The following is a 25,772-nucleotide window of genomic DNA, read 5'->3' as shown; positions in this document are numbered from 1 at the left end:
TTGTTCAATATGTTTCTCTGCAAACTTCTTTTTTAGTAATATTTGACTATTTGGCCAATTGTTTGTTATTTTAGAGGTGTTGAAAAGGTCTTAACAGTACTTAAATTGTCACTATGGAAATGTGCAGATACCCTGTACACATTGCACTGTATGTTAGTTTTTGTTGTTTCACAAAACGATGTTGCACATTAAGCTACCCTGCTGAAAAATCCAGCAGAAACCTGCTTATGATGGTTGCTGGTTTTAGCTGGTCTTAGGCTGGTCTTAGGCTGGTTTAGATGGTATACCAGGCTGGACATGCTGGTCAGTGGTCAGGCTGGTCTGGCTGGTTTGTCAGTGCATTTGGTTAGCTGGTCTAAGGCTGGATTCAGCTGGTCTTTGCTGGTGAGCCAGCTGGCTGGCTGGATGGCCAGCAAAGCCAAGCTGGTAGCTGGTCTTTGCTGGTCAAATGGGTGGACTGACCAGCAAAGACCAACATACCATCTGGACCTAACTGGTCAGATGGTTGAACACTGTGGACAGACCAGCAAAGACCAACATACCATCTGGACCTAACTGGTCAGATGGTTGAACACTGTGGACAGACCAGCAAAGCCCAGTTGATAAGCTGGTCAAACTGGTTGGATCAGTGGTTCTCAACCTGTGGGTCGGGACCTGTACGTGGGACTCCCCCCAAATGATTCGAGGACCCACCTGGGGGCCCGACCCACAGGTTGAGAAGCAGAGCTTTACAGTTTACACAACAACAAACAGCTCCAGACTGGAGTGAGTGCATGCTGCAGTACGCTGTAGGAATGTGGGGTATGAATACATTAGCTCTATGATCTTCCCTCATTCCAACCCGCCCCCATGGTGTGTGCTATCTAGGACCACTCACTGGCACTGATAGCTGCAGCTAAACCTGGCACAGCCTGCGTGTCTTTGGACCGAGTATTATGGTCAGTGGTGGAAAGTATCTATACTGCCATGTAGAAACACTCTGTTACATCATGTAAAAGTCAGATTTCGTGTGTGTGTGTGTGTGTGTGTGTGTGTGCGTGTGCGTGTGTGTGCGTGTGCGTGTGCGTGTGCGTGTGCGTGTGTGTGTGTGTGTGTGTGTGTGTGTGTGTGTGTGTGTGTGTGTGATGCAGTACAGGGTTCCCCAATTAACTTTCCTCAAGGGCCATATTTTGACTAGGGTACCAGGCTGGGGGCCGAGGTCTGGGGGCCGAGGTCAGAGGTCTTCCCCTGAAAATTCATTTTCAGGGCAAGACCCCATTTGAAAAGGATGCCCAGTTTGACATGCATGATAGGCTACTGACCCCCATTTAATGCCATTTATATCTGGGACCCCCTAAAAAAACATAATTCTTCCAGGGGCCACAAGGGGGCGCGGGCCGCCTATTGGGGAAACCTGCTGTAGTACAATTTACAATTTAGGCATTTAGCAGACGCTCTTAATCCAGAGCGATTTACATTAAGCAAGAACAAAAGTATGGGAATACATCACATATGTCAAATGCATTTATCGCGAAACATGCGTAAGCTAAGAACGTAACTAGAACATATCTATATAATGACACTATACATATAAACTATAACTAGAACATATCTATATAATGACACTATACATATAAACTATACATATATGCTATACTATGCTGTACATATATACTATGAAGTGCTATGACTACATACAATGCACTTATTGTGCTGTCTACATGACATGCTATAAGTCTGTTTCAATTTGGCAAATGCAAATGCAATTGCCAAATGCCAAATAGTCTGATCATTCATTTACGGAAAACACAAAAAGTTCAAATATGGAGATGAGAGGTTTCTGCCTGACAGCAACGATTGAAAAAGGACGTACTCGAGTAAAGTAAAAGGCTTATATCAAAGATCTTTAATATACTGAAGATAATTGATCCCGGTTGCCAGGTTGGAGACACTATGAGGCGAAATGGTGCACACATTACTTTGGTCTCCTAAGTGGGCGTGGTTTGCTTCTCCTTGGACAGATGTTTTATTATTACAACCTACTAGCATACTGTCACACACAGGTTTGGCATTGTGACATAGTCCATCAAACCTGTCTTTATATAGAAAATCTGTTCTTTTATCCACAGGTGTTGTGAATGACCTTATTGTGAATGTGAACGTCGTTGCACTTGTACACTGATAAAGGAGAAATAACAGATGGCAAAATGATTCCCAAATCAGACCGCATAAATCAACCAAGACAGTTATGGAAAATAATAATATTGACCATGGGAATGTCAGTTTATCCGTTTTTATTAGAACATCTTATGGGGACATACAGATGTGTTGTCAGTCAGACTGCAGATGGACTGAGATTGGACTATTTTGAAAAAACATTTTAAAATAGTTCAATTAGCCGATCCAGAAAAAAATAAAAAATAAGTGATATTTTAATTAAGTCAAATCACTGAATATAGGTATATTCAGTGATTTGACTTAATTCAAATATCACTTATTTTTTCTTTTTTTCTGGATAATTCTCCCTACTATAGAGTGTGCTGACCATATAAGGAGTTTCTCCCTGTCCCCAGTGAGCCCCTGGGGTCAAAAAACCCTAGTTTCAGTTTTGGTGGCGGGTGGCAAAGCCTTCATCCAATCAGGATGAGAGGGGCCTTCCTCCAATCATGATCGAGTGGGGGCGGGCCTTGGTGCACATGCTGTTGGCCTGTTGCACTTCCCCCACTGTAGAGCGTGCATGTGCACATTTTGTTACTGGGGCGGACTGGGTGGTTTTCCAAATCACCCAAATCACTGAATGCTCCTTTAAGCATTTTCTCTCAGTCAGTTGATTCTTCCTTCATATGAGTGTAACGGCCTGGATGATTTGTTTATTTTTCAAACACAGTTCTTATATGAGGCGGATGGGGGATTACAATGCAAATAAAAAGTACATGAACCAGTGGATTTGCGTCCTCTACCGATATTGAAGACTTCGGTGCTCTATACGTTGGGGTCTGTATATATACGGACCTAGCAAATAACGGCCCAAGCTGCATGGGGGGGGGGGGGGGGGGGGGATATGGACTTGACAGAGAAATAATTAAGTAAGTAAATGTACTTAGTTACTAATATCCACCACTGCTAAAGAGTAAGGTCCTGGCTGGCAGACTGGCACTGCCACCATGTGAACCTGGTCCTGGCTGGCAGACTGGCACTGCCACCATGTGAACCTGGTCCTGGCTGGCAGACTGGCACTGCCACCATGTGAACCTGGTCCTGGCTGGCAGACTGGCACTGCCACCATGTGAACCTGGTCCTGGCTGGCAGACTGGCACTGCCACCATGTGAACCTGGTCCTGGCTGGCAGACTGGCACTGCCACCATGTGAACCTGGTCCTGTCTGGCAGACTGGCACTGCCACCATGTGAACCTGGTCCTGTCTGGCAGACTGGCACTGCCACCATGTGAACCTGGTCCTGTCTGGCAGACTGGCACTGCCACCATGTGAACCTGGTCCTGTCTGGCAGACTGGCACTGCCACCATGTGAACCTGGTCCTGTCTGGCAGACTGGCACTGCCACCATGTGAACCTGGTCCTGGCTGGCAGACTGGCACTGCCACCATGTGAACCTGGTCCTGGCTGGCAGACTGGCACTGCCACCATGTGAACCTGTGGTGTTGGATCGGGATTAGCCTAGAAGAGACATATATGCTTTTCTGGGCATAGAGGGGCAGGTCAATCTACCGCAGGAAACGGACGGCTCCCTGCTGGTTCACCAACCTTGAAGTGTGTGTGTGTGTGTGTGTGTGTGTGTGTGTGTGTGTGTGTGTGTGTGTGTGTGTGTGTGTGTGTGTGTGTGTGTGTGTGTGTGTGTGTGTGTGTGTGTGTGTGTGTGTGTGTGTGTGTGTTGCCTATTAGTTTGCATTGCACAGTGCACTCGGTGCACTACTTCTGAACGCGCCCAGAGAGAGAGAGAGAGAGAGAGAGAGAGTGGGGGGTGGGGGGGGGGGAGCGTTAGCGTTGTACAGTATGTATGCCACATTTGCAGGGAGTCTCTCCCAGGCTTTTTCTTTTCTGCGGTCTCTGGGGCTAGATGGGGATGGGCAGGAACTGGGTTTGTTCAGGCTCCAGGTGTCAGTGATTCAGTGAAGCTGTGGTACAACCTTAAGGGCATCATGGAATAATGTACAAAAGAAATCTAAAATTAGATACATTCACATTCATTATCCATCGAAAGGCACCGTATAAGGATGTGTTGTGAATGTGGTTTAATATGAATTCTCTCTCTCGCTCTCTCTCTTTGTCTCTCTTGTAAAGACCTGCTAAAAAAAGTAAAATAACAAAATAAACGAGCTAACTGACAAACACACAAACAAATAACTAAATAAACAACAATGTTTAATGACATTTCAACAATTTGAAATGTTCCCACGTTTCACTGCATTGGTGTCTGAATATGGATTCTGTTGTGCAGACAAATATTTCTCTTTAATGACTCTATTTTATACTCTGACTTATGGCAGTGTCGTGCAAAATAGTCATGCTGATAGCCTTAATCTACATTAAACTCACAACACATTGCATCGCAAAAAGACACAAAATTAAGGTAAAATATTGTGGGAAATTCTTTTGTTTTTTTTACTGTGGACCCATATAAGAGAACAAACTGCAGTCGCACACTCGAACAAAACATTGTGCAGATAATATCAGAGATGAATGCAAGCTTCTGTCGACTCGTGTGGCCTTCTTCAGGCCTGCTCTGTGATGGTTCTTCAGGCCTGCCCTGTGATGGGTCTTGACCCTTCTTCAGGCCTGCCCTGTGATGGCTCATGACCCATTTTTTGGGAGACTGGTTTAACCATTTAGACCTGATGACGATTCTACAAAATGTCTTCTAAATCCTGAAAGTTTTCTAAAAAACCTAATTCTGTGTCATTGGTGCTCAACAATTTCATATCAAGGACCCCCAGAATTATCTGTATTTGGCTGCGGACCCCCATCTGAAAATATGTAGTTCCAGGCACCTCCCAGAAGCAAACATTTGAGTTAAAAATGATCACTCTGAAAGAATATATATATTCATTCTTGCACCACATTTTCACGATAAAAAAAAAATAGCAGACCTACAAGCTTATAGCACGCCACTCGGTGGCGTGCTATGAGCTTGTAGATCTGCTATTTTTCAATAGCTAAATTATAACATAATGTTTAAAACACCAAAAGGGTTCCCGTCGGAAATGGTTTAAATGCCTTTGGGATCGCTTTGCTCCTTTCTTTCTTTTGCAAGTGAGTTAGAGTGAGTTAGACTGAGTTAGAGTGAGTTAGAGTGAGTTAGAGTGCAACATTAAAACCCTAAAGGTGAGTTAGAGTGCAACATTAAAACCCTAAAGGTGAGTCATTTAAGCAACATAAAAACCCTCAAGGTGAGTCATTTAACTCTGGATTAAATTAACAGCCAGGATAGATTTGCTGTTGTGTGTGGGAGGAAGTCTGGAGCCATTAGGAACAAGCACTGCAGCCTTATCAGTGACCCAAGACCTGTGTGTGTGTGTGTGTGTGTGTGTGTGTGTGTGTGTGTGTGTGTGTGTGTGTGTGTGTGTGTGTGTGTGTGTGTGTGTGTGTGTGTGTGTGTGTGTGTGTGTGTGTGTGTGTGTGTGTGTGTGTGTGTGTGTGTGTGTGTGTGTGCGTGCGTGCGCGTGTGTGTGTGTGTGTGTGTGTGTGTGTGTGTGTGTGTGTGTGTGTGTGTGTGTACTCGGGGAACACATGTTTGCTCATGCAACATATTGTGACTGAATTTTTTTAATCCAAGCATTTAAGCATAGCTCTGTGGCTAGCTGCCTGTAGAGGGTATGTGCATGCGTGCGTGCGTGCGTGCGTGCGTGTCTCACAAACTGGACCGATAAGTGCCAAAGGTCTTTTGCACATTGCCAGTATATGATTTGTTAGGCCTTCAAATCTAGTCCTACTGTATAATGCGCTGATCAGAGCAATATGGTCACCAAGTTATTGAAGTGTTCAGTGGTCAGTGTTCATGTGTGCAGTTTAGGATTGGACAAAACAGTGTGCCTGTATGGCACCCAGGGACCCTTAAAACTCATTCACTGCCAGATGAAAGGCCTAAATGGAGCAACAGTGTGCCTCAGGCTGCACTCACAGATTTTACGTCCCATAGCTGGTGGTGACGGAGGCGTTGCATAGCAACCGGATCAATGTTAACCCATCTGCTGCCTCCTGCTGCACGCAGAGCCAACCGCAGACTGCCGAGCCGTTTGTAATGTAACACACGCTGGACTCACATCCTGTTTGGGCGGCCATCTTAGATGCTAAATAAATAGCGTCAATGCTAGCGAGCTAAAATGCTGTACCAGACACCTGTCTTTCAACCACTTTTTTTCAACTTGTGAGTCGATGTGTTTCCTCCAACTGCGCCTTGGTCTGCCCCGGGGTCTCCTCCCAGTGGTACGTGCCTCGAGGACCTCCCTAGGGAGACGCTCGAGAGGCATCCTAACCAGATGCCCGAACCACCCAAGCTGGCTCCTTTCCAGGCGAAGAAGCAGCGGCTCTGCTTTGGGAATATGAGGTTTCCACCCAACAGAGCCTCACTCCTCCAATTACACTTACACTCCATATAACACATTATTCAATGTCCCTGTCGGGTTCCTGTAGCAATATCTTAATAATGTTATTCCCATAAGTCTATTATTATATGGTAGAAACACAGACTCTGAGGAGGTGTGCTGTATATTCTTGATCTAACAATGTTATGAGTTTGAGAATTGAATTATGACCTGTTTTACATGAGCAGCGTCTCTCTGTTACACTATTGAATTATGACCTATATGAATTATGACCTGTTTTACATGAGCAGCGTCTCTCTGTTACACTATTGAATTATGACCTATATGAATTATGACCTGTTTTACATGAGCAGCGTCTCTCTGTTACACTATTCCCATCTCTTTCTTCTACAGTATTCACTTTTTACAATGATTCTGTCACATACTGGCGTGGTGAGGACCCACAAAACACAGGACAGAATCCAGAGGGACTGCTTGAGCGTCTCTTGAATATATACAGTATATATTTTTTTTTGTTACATTTTAGTAACCTGCAATGTTTTAGTGTTAGTCTAGTTTTAGTCGACTAAATGTCATAAGATTTTAGTCGACTAAATCTACAGTTGATTTAGTCGAACAAAATGTATTTTAGCGGGCCTTGTTGCCGTCGTAATGATGCCGTCGTCACTTGCTGAAAATATCCGATCTACAAGCCCACAACGCGTCGCAGCTCGCCGCGTTGTGAGCTTGTAGATCTGCTATTTTCAGCATGAAACTAATTGTAAAATGACTTATACTGGATCTCTTGTCTACTAGTCCCTTCCTAACATTTTAGTCTAGTTTTGATTTGTTGACGAAATTGTCAGTATATTTAGTCTTAGTTTTAGTCATCTTAGTTTTTATTTAGTTTCCATTTAGTTTTCGTCAGTGAAAAAAGGTAGTCGACGAACATTTTTCGATATTCTTTGAAAACTTTATTTAGTAGTTACTTTGCAGATTCTGGATAGTCTATTTGATATAAAATGTAGACACTTTTTCTAACAAAATATAGACATTGTAAAACCGGTCATTCTGCATATTGAGTACATTTACTTTTGATACTTTAAGTGTATTTTGTTGATAGTTCAAGATTTTAGTGGTACTTTTGCACTTTTTACTCAAGTAAAGTTTTGAATATTTTACTTGTAACAAGTAAACGGGTATTTCTACCTCGTGGTAGTTCTACTTTTACTTTACTACTAAATAATGTTGTTTAAAGGTCAGTAAAGTTCTTTGTTGCCGTGGAAATGACGACTTGGCCTTATCTGTAAAATCAAATATCTTTATCTGAAGCAAGCAGGGGCCAACAGCAGACTGATTGTTGCTGCTGTTGAAATGCTTGTGACCTTGCAGGGAATTATAGCAGAATGGTACAGCATGTGTTCATGACTGAACTTTTTGTGAAGTGTGTGTGTGTGTGTGTGTGTGTGTGTGTGTGTGTGTGTGTGTGTGTGTGTGTGTGTGTGTGTGTGTGTGTAGTAGGTGACCTTGGAGAATACATTTGGGGTTGCATGTCAACGTTGCAATCTGAAACTTATTTTAATGAATACAACCATATTTTAACCAATCTGTATGCTAGCTACTGTATGTAGCCAGTATGCTACAGTAGTTGGCGGTGATGCGCATTACTCTTTCCTGATAGGAATGACATTGGCAACCCACATGTATTTCGTGTTTATTGAAGAGAGAGACAGGGAAACCTCTGAATAAACAAAATATAGCAATTATTACTATCAGCATATAGTATATAATCCTATAAATGTTTAACATCAAGGGAATGAAAAGGGCATCTTTGGAAGACAAAGAAGAGGTCCTGATGAAGGTCTAAGCGACCGAAACGTCGACCTAATAAAGAGCAACATTTTTTTGGCAAGTGTCTGACAGTGTGCGCGACCTCTTCTTCTTCTTTCAAAGATACCCTTTTCATGATATGCTCTATTGCTCTACGCACCTGTCACCAGCCTTTTGAGGTGTGCACATCGGCCTTTTGCTATAACATCAAGGGCTAACGTGTGTTTTATCCACAATAGTTTCACTTCCAGCACCTTCAATGAGCATTGCTGTTTGTTGTGTTTGTTTTTCCCAGGTTCCTCATTGTTCTCTCCTGTCTGATCCTGAGTGTTCTGTCCACCATAGAGCAGTACCAGGCCCTGGCCCACACCACACTCTTCTCTGTGGTGAGTACAATAGAAGGCCCTGGCCCACACCACACTCTTCTCTGTGGTGAGTAGTACAATCCCAGGCCCTGGCCCACACCACACTCTTCTCTGTGGTGAGTACAATAGCAGGCCCTGGCCCACACCACACTCTTCTCTGTGGTGAGTAGTACAATAGAAGGCCCTGGCCCACACCACACTCTTCTCTGTGGTGAGTAGTACAATAGAAGGCCCTGGCCCACACCACACTCTTCTCTGTGGTGAGTACAATACCAGGCCCTGGCCCACACCACACTCTTCTCTGTGGTGAGTAGTACAGTACCAGGCCCTGGCCCACACCACACTCTTCTCTGTGGTGAGTACAATAGAAGGCACTGGCCAACACCACACTCTTCTCTGTGGTGAGTACAATACCAGGCCCTGGCCCACACCACACTCTTCTCTGTGGTGAGTACAATACCAGGCCCTGGCCCACACCACACTCTTCTCTGTGGTGAGTACAATAGAAGGCCCTGGCCCACACCACACTCTTCTCTGTGGTGAGTAGTACAATCCCAGGCCCTGGCCCACACCACACTCTTCTCTGTGGTGAGTACAATAGAAGGCCCTGGCCCACACCACACTCTTCTCTGTGGTGAGTAGTACAATAGAAGGCCCTGGCCCACACCACACTCTTCTCTGTGGTGAGTACAATAGAAGGCCCTGGCCCACACCACACTCTTCTCTGTGGTGAGTACAATAGAAGGCCCTGGCCCACACCACACTCTTCTTTTGAACACATTTTTCAATTTGAATCCTGAAAAGTAAAAGATTAGGACATATGAGGTTCCCATCCGACGGAGACAATTTTCACTTGACAAAATAGCAGATTTCCAAGACATGATGTCGTGGATGCGACGTGGCATGGTGTGACGTGGCACCGTCCTATACAACGGGCATGGTGTGACGTGGCACCGTCCTATAACTTGGCATGGTGTGACGTGGCACCGTCCTATACAACGGAAATACTTGACCTCTTTAATTTCAAGGACCTCTAGTATGATATGCATTAGGCCACACACTCACATTTTGTACTAGATTGGATATTTTGGGAGGATCTTTCTGCCTTTATTGATAGTCCACACACAGTGAAGAGAGACAGGAAACAGGCAGAGAGACTTGGGGAGTGACATGCATCAAAGGTCCGTCGGGCTTCGAAAGCGGGACTAGCTGTCAGGCATTTCATTCAGAGGTCTTGATAGAACTGCTTTTATGCAGTACTGGCATGTTTCTTTTTTTTTTTTTTTTTTTTTACCATTTTTTAACCCATTTTTTCACCCAGTGTCAAATATCCAATGTAATCCTGGGCGCTACATTCCTCTGCCAACCTGGGGGGGCAGCGGACTGACCTCATGCTTCCTTCTATGCATGAGGACTCCAAGCTGCTTCTTTTCACCTGACAGGGGGGAGTTTCCCCGGTCGGACATGGAAGGAACACGTTATTCCGACCAGTTCCCTTCCCCTCCATCAGACCAGGATTACTGCATGTTTTTTGTAAGGGTACCTACCCTAGGGGACACGGGAAGAACATGCAAACTCCACACAGAAAGGCCCTTTCGCCAACCCCGCCTCTGGTATGGGAATCGAACCCAGGACCTTCTAGCTGTGAGGCGACAGCACTACCGACTGTGCCACTGTGCCCCCAGCACTGGCATGGTTAATGTTTTATAATGCACTGTAAAGTTTGTACAACATGACGTTGCTGGTCTGATACCACACGTAATACTAAACACATTTCTGTCATTCATAGTCTCTCTGTAATCTGTAAAAGTCTGATTGTTAAATCATTGCGTCAGTTATGTTTTTATCATCAGCCAAGCAAACAGTACGACTTGAAATGGCTCCATTTTCGTCACCACTAAACCCCTTATCCCTAAACTTCTTTGCCTTTTTTTACTATTTTGCAAAACATTATTTAATAGTTAAAATGGCCAGTCTTCAAGCTCACAACGTGTCAATGTAGATTAGCTAGTTGAACTATTCAAAAATGTTTTTCAAAATAGTAAAAAAAAGGCAAAGAAGTTTAGGGATAAGGGGTTTAGCGGTGACGAAAATGGAGCCCAGTCTGTCTCTCTCCCTCTCTCCTGTTGTCTCTCTCTCTCCAGTTGTCTCTCCCGTTGTCTATCTACAAAATACCTATGTCTCGTCTCTCAGTAAAAACTGCACCCTGTTATTAGTGTCACTCAATAGAGCGCCGAAGTCCTGACGTCACTCGCTCATCCCCTCGATTCCCCCGGTTCACGGAAGTCATTTCTCTATGGAGAATAACATGGGGTGATCTTAATATTGAGTACTATAAGCATTGTGGTCCAAATATAAACAATCTGTCTCTGCGTTATTGTCAGAGAGGTGTCTCTGTATCGTTTGTGACAGTTAGTCACTCATATAAGATAAGTTTCTGGCGAAAATGTAACTAATTCAGTAGCAGTAACAATAGTGTTTTCTCTCAGTCAGTTGATTCTTCATATCCATATTCAGTGAAGCGGCCGGGATGACACGTTTATTTTTCAAACACAGTTCTTATTGAGGCGATCTAAAATCCCCCTATGGGGATTATAATGCAAATAAAAAGTACATGAACCCGTGGATTTGCGCCCTAGCTCTACCGATATTAACGTCAGACTTCGGTGCTCTATTGTTTGTGTGTACACACCAGGACACTGCAGAAATGTACTGTATATCCTTGGCAGTTTACCTTGGCAGCGCTGGTTGGCAGGTATCAATACACTTTTAGACCGACATGTTTGTGCCAGCATGGATGATTAGATTTATTTCTTGATTGCCTCTTGCCATGATTGTTTGAACATGCCGTCATGGGCCGCTATGCTCGATAACAGGCTTGATAAGCCCAAAACGTATTGATAACGGGTACTCAATAAGCTTGTTATCGGATTGTATCGGTTATCGAGCTCCATCCCTATTCACGAGTATCAACCAGTTAGCTGGGGAATCCCTGAAACACATAGTCCTGCAAGATGAAGATAATATAATGCTATTATGTTCACCTTCACTAAAACACAACCCTGTTGGGGCGCCCGCTGGCCCGCTATGTTCACCTTCACTAAAACACAACCCTGTTGGGGCGCCCGCTGGCCTAGCGGTCCAGGAGCATCATGCCACATATAGGCTCTGGCCTGACAGCGCGTCACGTGTTCGAGTCCCGTTCATGACGACCTTTGCTGCATGCCTCTCCCCTTCTCTCTCTCTCCCTCTTTCCTGTCAATCTTCACTGTAACTAGCAATAAAGGCACAAAAAATAATATATATAATAATAACACAACCCTGTTTTGTCAAATCGGTGACTAATTGATTGAATTGATCAGTCTTCCAATGATTTAGATTGTGTTCTTCATTTTGTGCTTTGGATCATGTTTGATGAGTGCCACACCTTGTAACTACTCCACCAGGTGGCAGCAGTGAGGCACATCTACTACTACCCCTCAAAAGGACTTTTACTCAAACAACCAGGCTAGTAGTGGAGCAGATTAAGTCAATATATCATGAGAATCGTTCACTTGATCATACAAGCACCAAAATTGGCACACAAGTGCTTCGGAACCTACTCTCTCAGAAAAGTACGTTGTCCACTTGAAAAAACCAAATGGACACCATTTTTCAAGATGGCCGCCATTCGAGGTGGTTTTAAACAGTGTTTGAGTTATATTGAGCTATAAAATCCTATTTTGATGGCCTATACATCAAAATATATGTTTTTGAGTATGAGAAATCCAATTCTGCATTTAGAACATCAAAATTATTTAATATTATGATGATACAATGGGAATTAAACGATAAAGTGGGGCAGATTAAGTCCATATTCCATAATAATCCTTCATGTGGTGGTACAAGCACCAGATTTGGCACATTTGATGTCCAGGATGTACTTTCTAGGAAAAGTATGTTTTCCAGCTGAAAGTCCAAGATGGCCACCTCGTCAAATTAATAAGTAGAACTTTAGTGAACAGAAATGTGTGATCCACACATTGATTCAAACATCAAAATTAATGTATTCTGATGCTGTCAATTTAATTCCAATATGGCCGCCAGTTTTCAAGATGGGGGCTATTACGCAACTCAAAATTTGCGTTTTCGGAAGCCGTCTGATCACAGATATTGTTGAAGGGCAACATCACCATTCATTGAAATGCTGTGATCAAGCTCTTTTGTTTTGTAATTGAGTGATGTCAAAGCACAACCAGGACACACTGGTGACATCACTGCTGTGAGACTCCGCATGGGGTTCAGTGTCGGCTTGTAACGTAGCTGTAGTTGTGGTTTACTAACTGTTGTAGTCGTGTACTCACTGTAGTTTGTAGTATACTTTAGTGTCCTAAATGCTATCTAATAAGCCCCTGTATACCTCAAATAGAAGTTTAGTTAGTTGTAGCATTTTAGTTGATAGCCGCACCTGAATTGACAGGATGTGTCAGCGTGGGAGAGCTGAGACAAGGGTAACAGGGATTCAGTTACCTGGATGGTGTACAGATCGCACAGGACTTGCACTGGATGAATGGTCGGGCTAGGTGTAGGGCACCAGATGCTTGAACCTAGATGCATCCCATATTTCAATGTGCTTTGATGTTTGTACGGTTGGGTGGTAAAAGGATATAGCCCCCGGCCTTTAACTGTATAACACAAGATGTTCCGCTACTAAAACTGATTGGAAGTGTCAAACAGATACGAAAGAGGAGTTGAAGTCTCCCTGTATTTCAGGCAATACACCTGTTGCCCATCATGTTAGACTCATCCAGATTGGATGATGGAGGTGGCAGTGAGGATACATTGAGGCAAAACAGTACAAAGTATCACCAAAATTGTCGGGCAAATGTTTAGCAACTGAAACTCCAGCGTTCCACTAAGAGAGCAGCTGAAATTCAGAATGATCCTGGTGAAGGACACGCAAAAATTCAAAGAGTGCAGTGCAGCGGATGTGATCTCCCCCCCATCGAAGCCCTGTATGACGATCGTTGTGTCAGCAAAGCTCGTCGTGGAATTATGAGGGACCCAAGCCATCCCAACCGCAGACTGTTTGAGATGCTGCCACGTGGAAAACGTTTTCGCAGTCTCGAAGCCACTGGAAATAGACTGCAAATAAGCTTCTTTCCCCAAACAATCAGATACATGAACGAACTGATAAGAACCAGGGCGAGTTTACCTAACTTTGCTACTACAGGGAAACATGTACATATGTTACTATTTTTCTAGCACTCTTTATTCTATCCCTTTGTTTTTGTTGTTTGAATATTATGCTATCTATGCCGCTGCATTGTCTGTAAGGAAGCCAAACAAAAATAAGTTTTACTCTTATATACCTGTACATAAGATGTAACAATAAAGTCCAACCTTGAACCTTGATCTAGGTTCAAGCATCTGGTGCCCTACACCTAGCCCGACCGTTCATCCAGTGCCATTTAAGTCCTGTGCGATCTGTACACCATCCAGGTAACTGAAGCCCCGTTACCCTCGTCTCAGCTCTCCCACGCTGGCACATCTTGTCAATTCAGGTGCGGCTATCTAACTACAATACTACAACTAACTAAACTTCTAGTGGAGATATATACATACAGGGGCTAATTAGCATTTAGGACACTAAAGTATACAACAAACTACAGTGAGTACACTACAACAGTTAGTAAACCACAACTACAGCTATGCTACAAGCCGACACTGAACCCCATGCAGAGTCTCACAGCAGTGATGTCACCAGTGTGTCCTGGTTGTGCTTTGACATCACTCTTATATACAAAATTACAAACCAATAGGGCTTGATCACAGCATTTCAATGCATGATCAACAAATGATGTTGCCCTTCAACAATCATACAGCTTCCGAAAACGCTAATTTTGAGTCACGTAATAACTGCATCTTGCAAACTGGCGGCCATATTGGAATTCAATTCCAACACCATTAAGTTCTTACAGTCAGAATACTTTCATTTTGATGTTTGGATCATTAACACATTTGAATCCTACTTCGAAAACCTTTGTTTTGTTTTCTTGCATTTGACGAGGCGGCCATCTTGAATACTGGCAGCCATCTTGGATTTTCAGCTGGATAAGGTGCTTTTCATAGAAATACATCCTGGACATCATGTGTGCCAAATGTGGTGCTTGTACCACCAAGTGAAAGATTCTTATGGAATATTGACTTAATCTGCCCCAGCTTTTCGTTTAATTCCCATTGTATCATCATAATATTCAATAATTTTGATTTGCTAAATGCAGAATTGGATTTATCATACTCAGAAACATACATTCTGATGTATAGGCCATCACAATAAGATTATTCAATCAAACCATAGTTCAAACACTGTTTAAAACCATTTTGAAAGGCGGCCATCTTGAAAAATGGTGGCCATTTAATTTTTTCAAGTGGACAACGTACTTTTCTGAGAGAGTAGGTTCTGAAGCACTTGTGTGCCAAATTTGGTGCTTGTATGATCAAGTGAACGATCGTTTCAGTAATCTGCTCCACTATAGAATGTAGTGACCTTCTTAGGGTTCTAATTGCTTGGGAGCAGTGTTGTTTTCGTCGACTAAAACTATGACAAAAAAATGTCGTCGACTACCTTTTTTCACTGACGCAAACTAAATGGAAACTAAATGAAAACTAAGCTACGATGACTAAAACTAAGACTAAATATAGTGACAATTTTGTCAACAAATAAAAACTAGACTAAAATTTTAGGGACTAGTGGACAAGAGATCCAGTATAAGTCATTTTACACTTGGTTGCATGCTGAGAATAGCAGATCTAAACGTGTCGCGGCTATTTTCAGCAAGTATAAAATCAGTCATTACATCAAGGCCTGCCAAGATACATTTTAGTCGATTAAATCAACTGTAGATTTAGTCGACTAAAACTAGACTAAACACTAAAACATTCCAGGTGACTAAAACTAAATGAAAGCTATACAACCCCCCCTTCCCGTCAACATTTTGTGAGGGTTTTTTTTATCCCTGCTTCAGACTGAATGAAATACAAGCATTTATTTTTGGAAAATGTAGACTGCCTTGTTTAAATGCAGCATGTATGTTTAACCCTTTAGACCTGAGGACATTTCTAAAAAAAATGGCTTCTAAATCCTAAATCCTAAACAGTTTTCTGAAAAACCTATGTTTCTATGTCAGTGGTGCTCAACCTTTTTCATGTCAAGGACCCCCAGAATTATCTGTATTTGGCCGCGGACACCCTGAAAATATGTAGTTCCAGGGACCCGCCCAGAAGCACATATTTGAGTTAAAAATGTTTGCTCTGAAACATGCGCGTGCGTGCGTGCGTGCGTGCGTGCGTGCGTGCGTGCGTGCGTGCGTATGAGGGGGGCTAGCGTTTTCCTTTGCCTTGTTTCACTCTGGTTCTTATAAGTTTGTTCATGTATCTGATCGGGGAAAGAAGCTTTTTTGCAGTCTGTTTCCAGTGGCTTTGAGACTGCGGAAACATTTTCCGGCATGAGGGGAAGGGCGAAGGTGCGTGCGTGCGTGCGTGCGTGCGTGCGTGCGTGCGTGCGTGCGTTGTGCGTAAGTGTAAGTGCGTGCCGCGTGAGTTTTTCCCACAAGCGTTCACCTTTTATTTTCCCATGGGCCACCTGCAATTATGGTCCTTGGACCACTGGTTGGGAAACTATCTCCAATAGAATAATAATACCCTCCCGGGCACTTCAGGAGAGAGAGTCAAACAGTTTAACTCTGAAAAATAGACAGGTGGAAACGTCACTCACCCCTGCTAAATAATAAATACGCATGCAGACCAGTCGAGTGCACAGGTATTTTATTTAGTAGTAGCAGTCTCTCCTGACATGCCCCATATTATATTATTCTCTCTGATTCAAGTTGTCCCTGCTGAGAAATGACGTGCCCTCCTACCTTCAACTGGCTGAAGCGTGATTGACTTCTCTTTGTACCTCCAGTAGGCTTTGTATCTCCAGTAGGTTTGGGTTTGGACTGAGGCTTCACTCACACCTAGCATACAACATTGTTGCATGCTAGATGTAAACAAAGGGTGTCATGGCCGCCCCAATGCATTTCCAATGGAAGTCACGGCTGTTGTACGGCTTTCGGCTGTGTTTCGACTGCCCCCCTCCCCCTCATACAACAAAAATGTTGTGTCAAACCATGTAACTCCCATTGGAAATGAATTGCGAGCTTGCATCAGTCAACAAGTCTCATGCATCGGCTATACAACAATCTGTTGTGCAGGTGTGAGTGAAGCCTTATTGTGTTCTTTCTTACCTCCCTCCTCTGCGACACAGACGCTTGGTGGAGTGTTACATCTTTCCAGGGGGAAGGTTAACAACACACACAGACCATATCTGTTGTTTACATGCTCTGATAAAGCTTTTCAACACTTCATCAAGAAACGAGTCATTCTTCACAGGACATCATTTTCAAAGGAATGGGATTGTATGTATTAAATACACAAACCATCCAATCCAAGTTTTTTATTCTGCCCACTTGAAAATGAAATAAGGCAGGAATCGCATCTTGACAAAAAATCTCAAGTGCTTTTCAGAAAACAGAAATGAAAGCAGGGAATTGTAATCCGTAAGCCTGAATTGTTTCTTTCATTTTTTGAATTTATTCATTTATTTCGTTCATAATCACATCTCTACTAGCACAACTATTGACTATTACTTCTCAACCCATCATTGAAGTACCGTGTGTACAAAAATGTCTATAGAAACGTCTAAGTTTAGAGGACCATACCAGCTTGTAGTTCCTTTGACATTTTGAACTACCTTCAAACAGACAAGGCCTTCATGGTGATCTTTGACGCTAGATTGGAATGAGAGACCTGTCAATAAATATGGCGGACCAAGTTGAACTTCCAGTTCAAGTGAGGATAGATGAAATATCAGCGTGTTGTGACTTGGAGATGGAAGTCTTCATTTCCAACCATTCCTCCTCCTCATGCAACCATTCCTCCTCCTCATGCTGCTGGCTGGATTGAACCATCTGTTCCATTCCTCCTCCTCATGCAGCTGGCTGGATTGAACCATCTGTTGCATTTACTTCCTACCAGACTGCTGCTCCATGTTTCCTAATCATTCACCACAAATGAATCACATCACTGTTAAGAGTCCATTTTAAACAGATGCATTGATTTGCTATCAGGATGGCTTCATCTTTAAACACTCGTCAATGTTAAAGGGAGAGGTGATCATGGGCAGGCGATCACTGGCTCCATTCCTCCAGTTCATTAGTGGCCTCATGTTTCTGTAACAGTGAGAGGAGATTGATTTTCTGGGTACATTTTGTGCTCAAGGATCAGTAGGCCAGACTGAAAGCTTAAATGGATCTATAGAGAGCAGAGCATTAAGTGCAGTAGGGTTTAGAGGAGTACTGTTGTTTCTGACATCAGTGCTGTCACGATCTGTGATGTGTTATGTTTTCTTGTGTACCCTGTTCTTGGTTTTTGTTATTGTTTTACCTTTCTGTGATTTTGAAGTATTGTATTTTCCTTGTTTCTTAGTTGCAGTTGTGCACTGTGAACCTTTATTTTGTAGTCTTGTTTTGTGCCTTCCTGTCTTCCCCTGTAGTTCTGTTACTGTCTTGTCTCACTAGTCCTGTGATTGCCAGTGTTCCACCTGTGTCCCCTTAGTTCCCCAGCCTATCCCAGTGTTGATTGTTAGTGGTGTTCACCTGTGTCTAGTTATCCCATGTCTATAAGTATGCCCTTGTGTTTTCACTTCCTTGTTCGTTCGTAAATTGTTGTCAGTGTTATTTTCTTGCTCCTAGTGTTCCCTAGTTTACTCATGTTCCTGTCTTTGTTCCTGTTTCCCTGTTTTTGAGTTAATAAACTCCCTTGCATTTGAACCATCCTGCTCTGCTTCACTGTCTGCGCTTGGGTCCTACACCTCTCTGCCCCGCACCCTGACAAGTGCATGTTGAAGATCTATAATCACATACGCAGTGTTCGAATTCAAATCTCCATTTATGTGCAATATTGGTTCATGTTGTGTATGAGACTCTCTAGGTCGTTCTCATGCAGACAAGCCCTCCATCATCGCTTCTAGTCATTCTCCATACATATGTCCAGTTTGTTGGTACTGGTCAGCTCCCAGTACAACAATATAAAACTGTGGTTGTAGCCTACTGGTCAGCTCCGAGTCCCGTGTGTGTGTGTGTGTGTGTGTGTGTGTGTGTGTGTGTGTGTGTGTGTGTGTGTGTGTGTGTGTGTGTGTGTGTGTGTGTGTGTGTGTGTGTGTGTGTGTGTGTGTGTGTGTGTGTGTGTGTGTGTGTGTGTGTGTGTGTGTGTGTGTGTGTGTGTGTGTGTGTGTGTGTGTGTGTGTGTGTGTGTGTGTGTGTGTGTGTGTGTGTGTGTGTGTGTGTGTGTGTGTGTGTGTGTGTGTGTGTGTGTGTGTGTGTGTGTGTGGGCTAGAGAGAAAAAGGCCCCAGGGCCCACTTGGGAAATCTCCCAAGAGAAAGAAATAAGGGCATATTATACCAAGGCCGCCATGTTTATAACTTCAGACAGATATTAGGTGCTGTGTTTGTTCTAGTTTTATCAATAACAATCATCATAATGATCAGTAGACTAGATTATCAATAACAATCATCATAATGATCAGTAGACTAGATTAAGGCTCCTGTTATACTTTCAACTGCCTCATTCCCCTGCTATTCCTAAAGCACCACTGCACATATTGATGTCTGACCTGTTTTCCACTTTCTTTCTTTCTCCATCTCGTTCCACCTGCAAATAAAGGGAGCTCAGTGGCGTGCACAGACATTTAGAGGGGCAGGTGCTCAAGTGAAAAAAAGGGCACCTTGTGCAGCGCGTGGAACCGGCCGGTTGCCTTAATAGTGTGAGATTTATAGATTTTGGGGCCTAAATAATATATTAGAAGCTTTTTTCTTATCAAGAATTGATCAATGTTACCATGGTCCACATACTGTACAGTGTACACTGTACGGAAAAAAAACCCTAAAAATAAAATCATTATTATTATTATTTTCAAAAGGGCACATTTGTCCAGAGGGAAAAGGGCATGTGTCTATCTGTGCATGCCACTGAGGGAGCTTGTACCATGTGCCATGAAGAATGTACCCACATTTCTACACCAGTAAATCTGTAATTAGCGTATAACAGATCTACAAGCTCACAAGCCTGGAGTCTGGTAAACCATCGCGAACGTGTGAGTGCTGGGTGGGCGTTTTGCAGAAAAGCCAAAAAGTGCAAGAGCCAATCAGCGTCTGCACTCAGATCAGGGTCTGCTGATTGACAGACAGACACTTCCAATGTTTGGCTTCTGCAAAACACCAATCTAGTGCTTGGGGGTCAGTCCTCCGTGACCTCCATTGGCTCCCCATCAAACACAGAATTGATTTCAAAGTACTTCTCACCACCTACAAGTCTCTGCACAACCTGGCTCCCCCCTACCTCTCCGCCCTCCTCGAACCACACGCACCATCCCGCTCCCTCAGGTCCAGCGATGCCGGCCTCCTGGTGATTCCCAAGAAGATCAGGCTCAAAACCTGGGGCGACAGGGCCTTCTCTGTGGCCGCCCCTACCCTCTGGAATGCCCTCCCCAAACAGATCCGGGATGCCCCCTCACTCCCCACCTTCAAAACCGCACTAAAAACCCACCTGTTCAGACTAGCATTCCCCAGCTGATGTGTTTTTAACTTGTTACTTGTAATGTTTTACTGGTTTTATTCTTATCTTTTTTTCTTCTAATAAAGTTGTCCTTTTCTCTTGTTCCCCCCCCCCCCCCCCCCGCCCCCACACATGTAAAGCGTCTTTGGGTATTAGAAAAGCGCTATAGAAGTCCCAGATATTATTATTATTATTAGAAGACGCATGATAATGTGAATTAACGTGACCGGGACGGTTTACCAGGCTAACACGCCTATAGAATATAGGCCCAGACGGTTAGCTCAACCGTCTGGGCACCTAGAGGCTGCTGAGCCAGCCTGACGGCGTGCCGCGGGTTCGACTCCCGATCCCGACAGCCTTTGCCGCGTGTCCCCCCCCCCCCACCTCTCCCCATTTCCTGTCACACTACTGTCATCCTATCAATAAAGGCAGAAAAAAGCAAAAAAGCAAAAAAAAACAAGCATGTAGAATAGATCTGTCATAGATCTGTCATAGATCTGTCATAGATCTGTCATTAATAGATCTGTCATTTGTGCCATTTGGAAATCCTGACATGACATGCCCAAAACAGGAACGCCAGGTTCTCCCTAATTGGTTCTTTGTTCCACTGGCAGGAGATAGTCCTGGTGGTGTTCTTCGGTGTGGAATACTTTGTTCGTCTCTGGTCAGCAGGCTGCCGGAGTAAATATGTCGGCTTCTGGGGAAGGCTACGCTTCGCCAGGAAACCAATCTCCATTATAGGTTTGTAAATGAAGAAAAAATCACACCCAGTGAGTGTGAAGTCACACAGTAGTATAGGGGTCTTCTCGAATCCACTCGGGCATTACCTGAATTCCAAGGTAATAGAACCGATACCGATATCACCCAGAGTGATTTTGATAAAATATGGATCTGACCCGTACAGGTCTCGGTCCTGTCGGGTATTTTGGGAATCGGGTGACCCGTGAAGAGCCCTACGCTGCGTGTGTACGCTGCGGCTGTACACACAAGGCATTCACATGAAGTTCAAACAGAACACATATACCATTCTGCTAATTCCCTGCTAGGTCAGAACCATGTCAACAGCAGAAACAATAATACTACTCATTCACTAGCAAGGACCACACGACCAATCAAATCAATAGCGTTTAAGAGTATTTTTATTGAATAGAACCGATGAAACCTAATTGAATAGAAATGGCGAAGGTCATCCATGCGCAGTCGTTGATGCCTCTGATGCCAAAGTTGTGGAGTTGGGATGCTTCGAAGGGGCCCCAGGGCTCTACGGATTGTACGGAAAGGAAAGAGAAGAAATAGGAAAAGTAGCGGGGTGGGTGGAAGGGATCAGAAGCGACTTGAACTTATGCTGGGAGCTCCATTAATGTGTTTCTCTCTGTCTCCATCCAGACCTGATTGTAGTTGTTGCCTCAATGATTGTACTGACAGTCGGCTCCAAGGGCCAGATGTTCGCCACTTCTGCTGTTAGGTAAGACACTGTGACTGTGTGCGTGCGTGCGTGCGTGCGTGCGTGCGTGCGTGCGTGCGTGCGTGCGTGCGTGCGTGTACACGTGCATGCGTGCGGGTGTGTGTGTGTGCTGGGGCGGTTCCTGGGGATCCCCAGGAAAAGTAGTAAAGGGACACTTTCCTGGGGTTCTTTATGTGTGTAATATGTGGTTTTAGATATTTTTGATTTTAGCAGTGAGCCCAGTGTCTCTGATGTCACGGGCTCACTGTTGACACTTACTTCCTGGACTTATATGTTGTCTCAGTAAGACAGCCCTCCCCCTATCCACAAGGAGGAGCAGTGCACCAAAGTATTGTGGGAATTGTAGTCCAGGAAGTAAGTGAGCCCAGTGTCCATGGCGAGCATGGTTCCTTCCTCGGGTTGAGTACAGAGTGACGTAGAGGGTGCGCTGTGACTGGCCAGTCGCTGTGATTGACAGCCTACACCTAAACCTAACCCTAACCTTAACCTCAGTAAAACTATACCTAAACCTAACCCTAACCTTAACCTCAGTAAAACTATACCTAAACCTAACCTCAGTAAACTATACCTAAAGCTAACCTCAGTAAAACTAAACGCAGTGGCTGGGGGCGTTTCCAAGAACCCGGAAGAACGACGGAATCCGCGGAAGATCCCCTCCTCGCGTGTCCATGACATCAGAGACTGCTAAAATTTAAAATATCTAACATCTTTATGTGTTCTAAATCTTCTAAACGTCATTAACATTTTTTAAAAATATATATATTTTTTAATAATTTAGATATATATATTTTTTATTTACACAAATCTAGAGGGATTCGTTTCCTGCAGATCTTACGTATGCTGCATGTGGACCGACAAGGAGGAACCTGGCGTCTCCTCGGCTCCGTCGTCTTCATCCATCGGCAGGTACGTCTCCTCGGCTCCGTTGTCTTCATCCATCGGCAGGTACGTCTCCTCGGCTCCGTTGTCTTCATCCATCGGCAGGTACGTCTCCTCGGCTCCGTTGTCTTCATCCATCGGCAGGTACGTCTCCTAGGCTCCGTCGTCTTCATCCATCGGCAGGTACGTCTCCTCGGCTCCGTTGTCTTCATCCATCGGCAGGTACGTCTCCTCGGCTCCGTTGTCTTCATCCATCGGCAGGTACGTCTCCTAGGCTCCGTTGTCTTCATCCATCGGCAGGTACGTCTCCTCGGCTCCGTTGTCTTCATCCATCGGCAGGTACGTCTCCTAGGCTCCGTTGTCTTCATCCATCGGCAGGTACGTCTCCTCGGCTCCGTTGTCTTCATCCATCGGCAGGTACGTCTCCTCGGCTCCGTTGTCTTCATCCATCGGCAGGTACGTCTCCTAGGCTCCGTTGTCTTCATCCATCGGCAGGTACGTCTCCTCGGCTCCGTTGTCTTCATCCATCGGCAGGTACGTCTCCTCGGCTCCGTTGTCTTCATCCATCGGCAGGTACGTCTCCTCGGCTCCGTTGTCTTCATCCATCGGCAGGTACGTCTCCTAGGCTCCGTTGTCTTCATCCATCGGCAGGTACGTCTCCTAGGCTCCGTTGTCTTCATCCATCGGCAGGTACGTCTCCTAGGCTCCGTCGTCTTCATCCATCGGCAGGTACGTCTCCTAGGCTCCAATGTCTTCATCCATCGGCAGGTACGTCTCCTCGGCTCCGTTGTCTTCATCCATCGGCAGGTACGTCTCCTCGGCTCCGTTGTCTTCATCCATCGGCAGGTACGTCTCCTCGGCTCCGTTGTCTTCATCCATCGGCAGGTACGTCTCCTAGGCTCCGTTGTCTTCATCCATCGGCAGGTACGCTACGGCACAGGTTCCCAAACCTTTTCATGTCAAGGACCCCCAAATTGACACTAATTAGCCCCGCGGACCCCCATTTGAAAAGCTATGCCTGGGACCCCCCATAAGAGAAGATTTTTACGGATCTAGCAGAGATTCTCAACCCGTTTAATTTCAAGGACCCCCCCTGTTTGACATGCATTAGTCTACGGACCCCCATTTAATCGCATTTCTATCTCTGGGACCTCCAATTTAAATGGTAAAATCAATGTTAACAGTTTGACGGCCGCTAATTGTTTAATGCGCTTAATTCGCCGTTTTAAAATAATTAAAAAGTAACAGCGGATTTATCCGGGACCTGATGACGAGGCCGTTGCGTTATGATGATGAAACCGGAAATCAAGTCATCATCTGGGCTGCTAGGGCTTCTGGGAAATTGAGCTCAATGTAAGTGGACAGGGGGTTTGTTTGGACTACAACGCCTCATGGAGGCGGATCCTGTAGCGCATTGTAATGGCCGCTGGTGTGGATGATCATAACATGCCGACGGACCATTTTTCCGGATGTTTGTGGTTGAAAGCTGCAAATACTTCAGCGTATGCTCTAAAGGTAATAAAACAATCTCGGCAGCGTAGAATATTTGATTAAATAGTGGGTAACGCGTTTTATGGAGTCAAACTGTTAATTTAACAGGGTCCATTTGGTTCCATTTGTTTTGTACACTCATTTGTACACCATTTGTACACTTGTTTGGTTCAAATATCTTAGCCATTTTTATAGCACAACCAATATAGGTTAGGCTTATGGATTATTTTGGTTTATATTAGGACAATCGAGCAGGCGGCGTCACATCCGCTTTATCCTCTGATCATTGACAGAGCGCTATATAAATCTGAGCTATTATTATTATTATTAGAGCTTCCACCCCCAGCAAACTGAGTTAATACACTGTAAAAAATAATATCTGGCTAACTTTTAACACCCTTCAATCCTACATCTATAGGAAGATTGTTGGCAAATTGGAGATACAGTAAGAGGTTTCTGCCCGACAGCAACACTTCCCGTGTCATGTATTTGTGGACATGCATTTTCAGGAACTGATTACGACCTTGTACATCGGCTTCCTGGGTTTGATCTTCTCCTCCTACTTTGTGTACCTGGCAGAGAAGGACGCCGTGGACAGCAATGGCGTTGCGGAGTTTGGCAGCTACGCTGACGCCCTGTGGTGGGGAATTGTAGGTACATGTATGTGGGATCGGATTATACCAACATGAACGTGCCTGTCGCAAAGCAAAGCTGAAGGACCCCTAACTCTAAACTCCTCCTATGATTTTCGCAAGCGAAGAATAAGCCATCGTATTGTACTATAGTTACTAGTGGCGAAATGGTACACAAATGGCATACAAATAAGCGCAGTCCCCCTATAAATTACTTGTGCTATGTAAGTGTCAAAATGTTCAGAAAATTGTGTGGCTTGTGGTAGCCTGAGGTCCACCTATGCTTTCTATGGCATAGGCAGCTCCCGGCAGGAGACTAATTAATTCTGTATTTAAGTCCGACGTCATTTTGTAGTCCTACGTTACGTTACGTCCGGGTCCAATTAAGTGGCACCGGCTCCCGTCCGCTTCTCATTGTAAATAGAGAACGAAAATACATCGCATAGATGCAACTGGGACGTATATCCTCAGTGATGTATCCCAAGGTCATCAGGGTTTCGGGTCTCGCGAACATCATACCCCTCACTCGGGTGACCCAGCCGGGGTGATCAAGTCCCGACTTACGTCCCAGTAGCTACCCTCGATCAGACCCACTAGGGAAAGACAGGGCCACACAATCCGTTGGAACCACTCCGGAACTACTATGCCGGGACTGAGAGGTACAATTCTGGCATGTGGAGGGACTAGGCTCTGTGGGTTGCCTCCTGTCCGGGCCCCTCCTACGTCTCACCAGGTCCACTCCTGCTCTCACCAGGAGTACCGCGAGGACCTGTGCGTTGCACCAGACTCACAGCACCAGACACTTCATTCAGGAGTGGTGGATTCTTGAGCCGCAATGGTTCTGCAGGCTCCACCACTGGGCAACGGTAGTACTGCAGGCTCCACTTGCGGCTCGAATAGAATATCTAAACGCGTGAATCTTTTTACAATGACGTTATTTTTCAGAAAGGAAGCAAT

General features: G+C 44.6%; 1 protein-coding gene across 1 annotated transcript in view; it reads left to right on the top strand.

The window, feature by feature from the left end:
* The window catches only part of kcnq1.1 (potassium voltage-gated channel, KQT-like subfamily, member 1.1), a gene marked incomplete at both ends in the record, with an annotated part of 70,471 nt that overhangs the window by 7,327 nt on the left and 37,372 nt on the right, over positions 1-25,772 (top strand). The window contains 5 exons of the mRNA XM_079496432.1: positions 8,645-8,735; positions 20,963-21,089; positions 21,735-21,813; positions 22,623-22,719; positions 24,693-24,833. Coding sequence (XP_079352558.1) covers positions 8,645-8,735; positions 20,963-21,089; positions 21,735-21,813; positions 22,623-22,719; positions 24,693-24,833 — 535 coding nt within the window. The remainder of the gene's footprint in view (positions 1-8,644; positions 8,736-20,962; positions 21,090-21,734; positions 21,814-22,622; positions 22,720-24,692; positions 24,834-25,772) is intronic.

Source organism: Electrona antarctica (genome assembly GCF_951216825.1).
Source record: "Electrona antarctica genome assembly, chromosome: 3".
Taxonomy (NCBI): Eukaryota; Metazoa; Chordata; class Actinopteri; order Myctophiformes; family Myctophidae; genus Electrona; species Electrona antarctica.
This window is presented reverse-complemented; position numbering and strand designations above follow the sequence as displayed.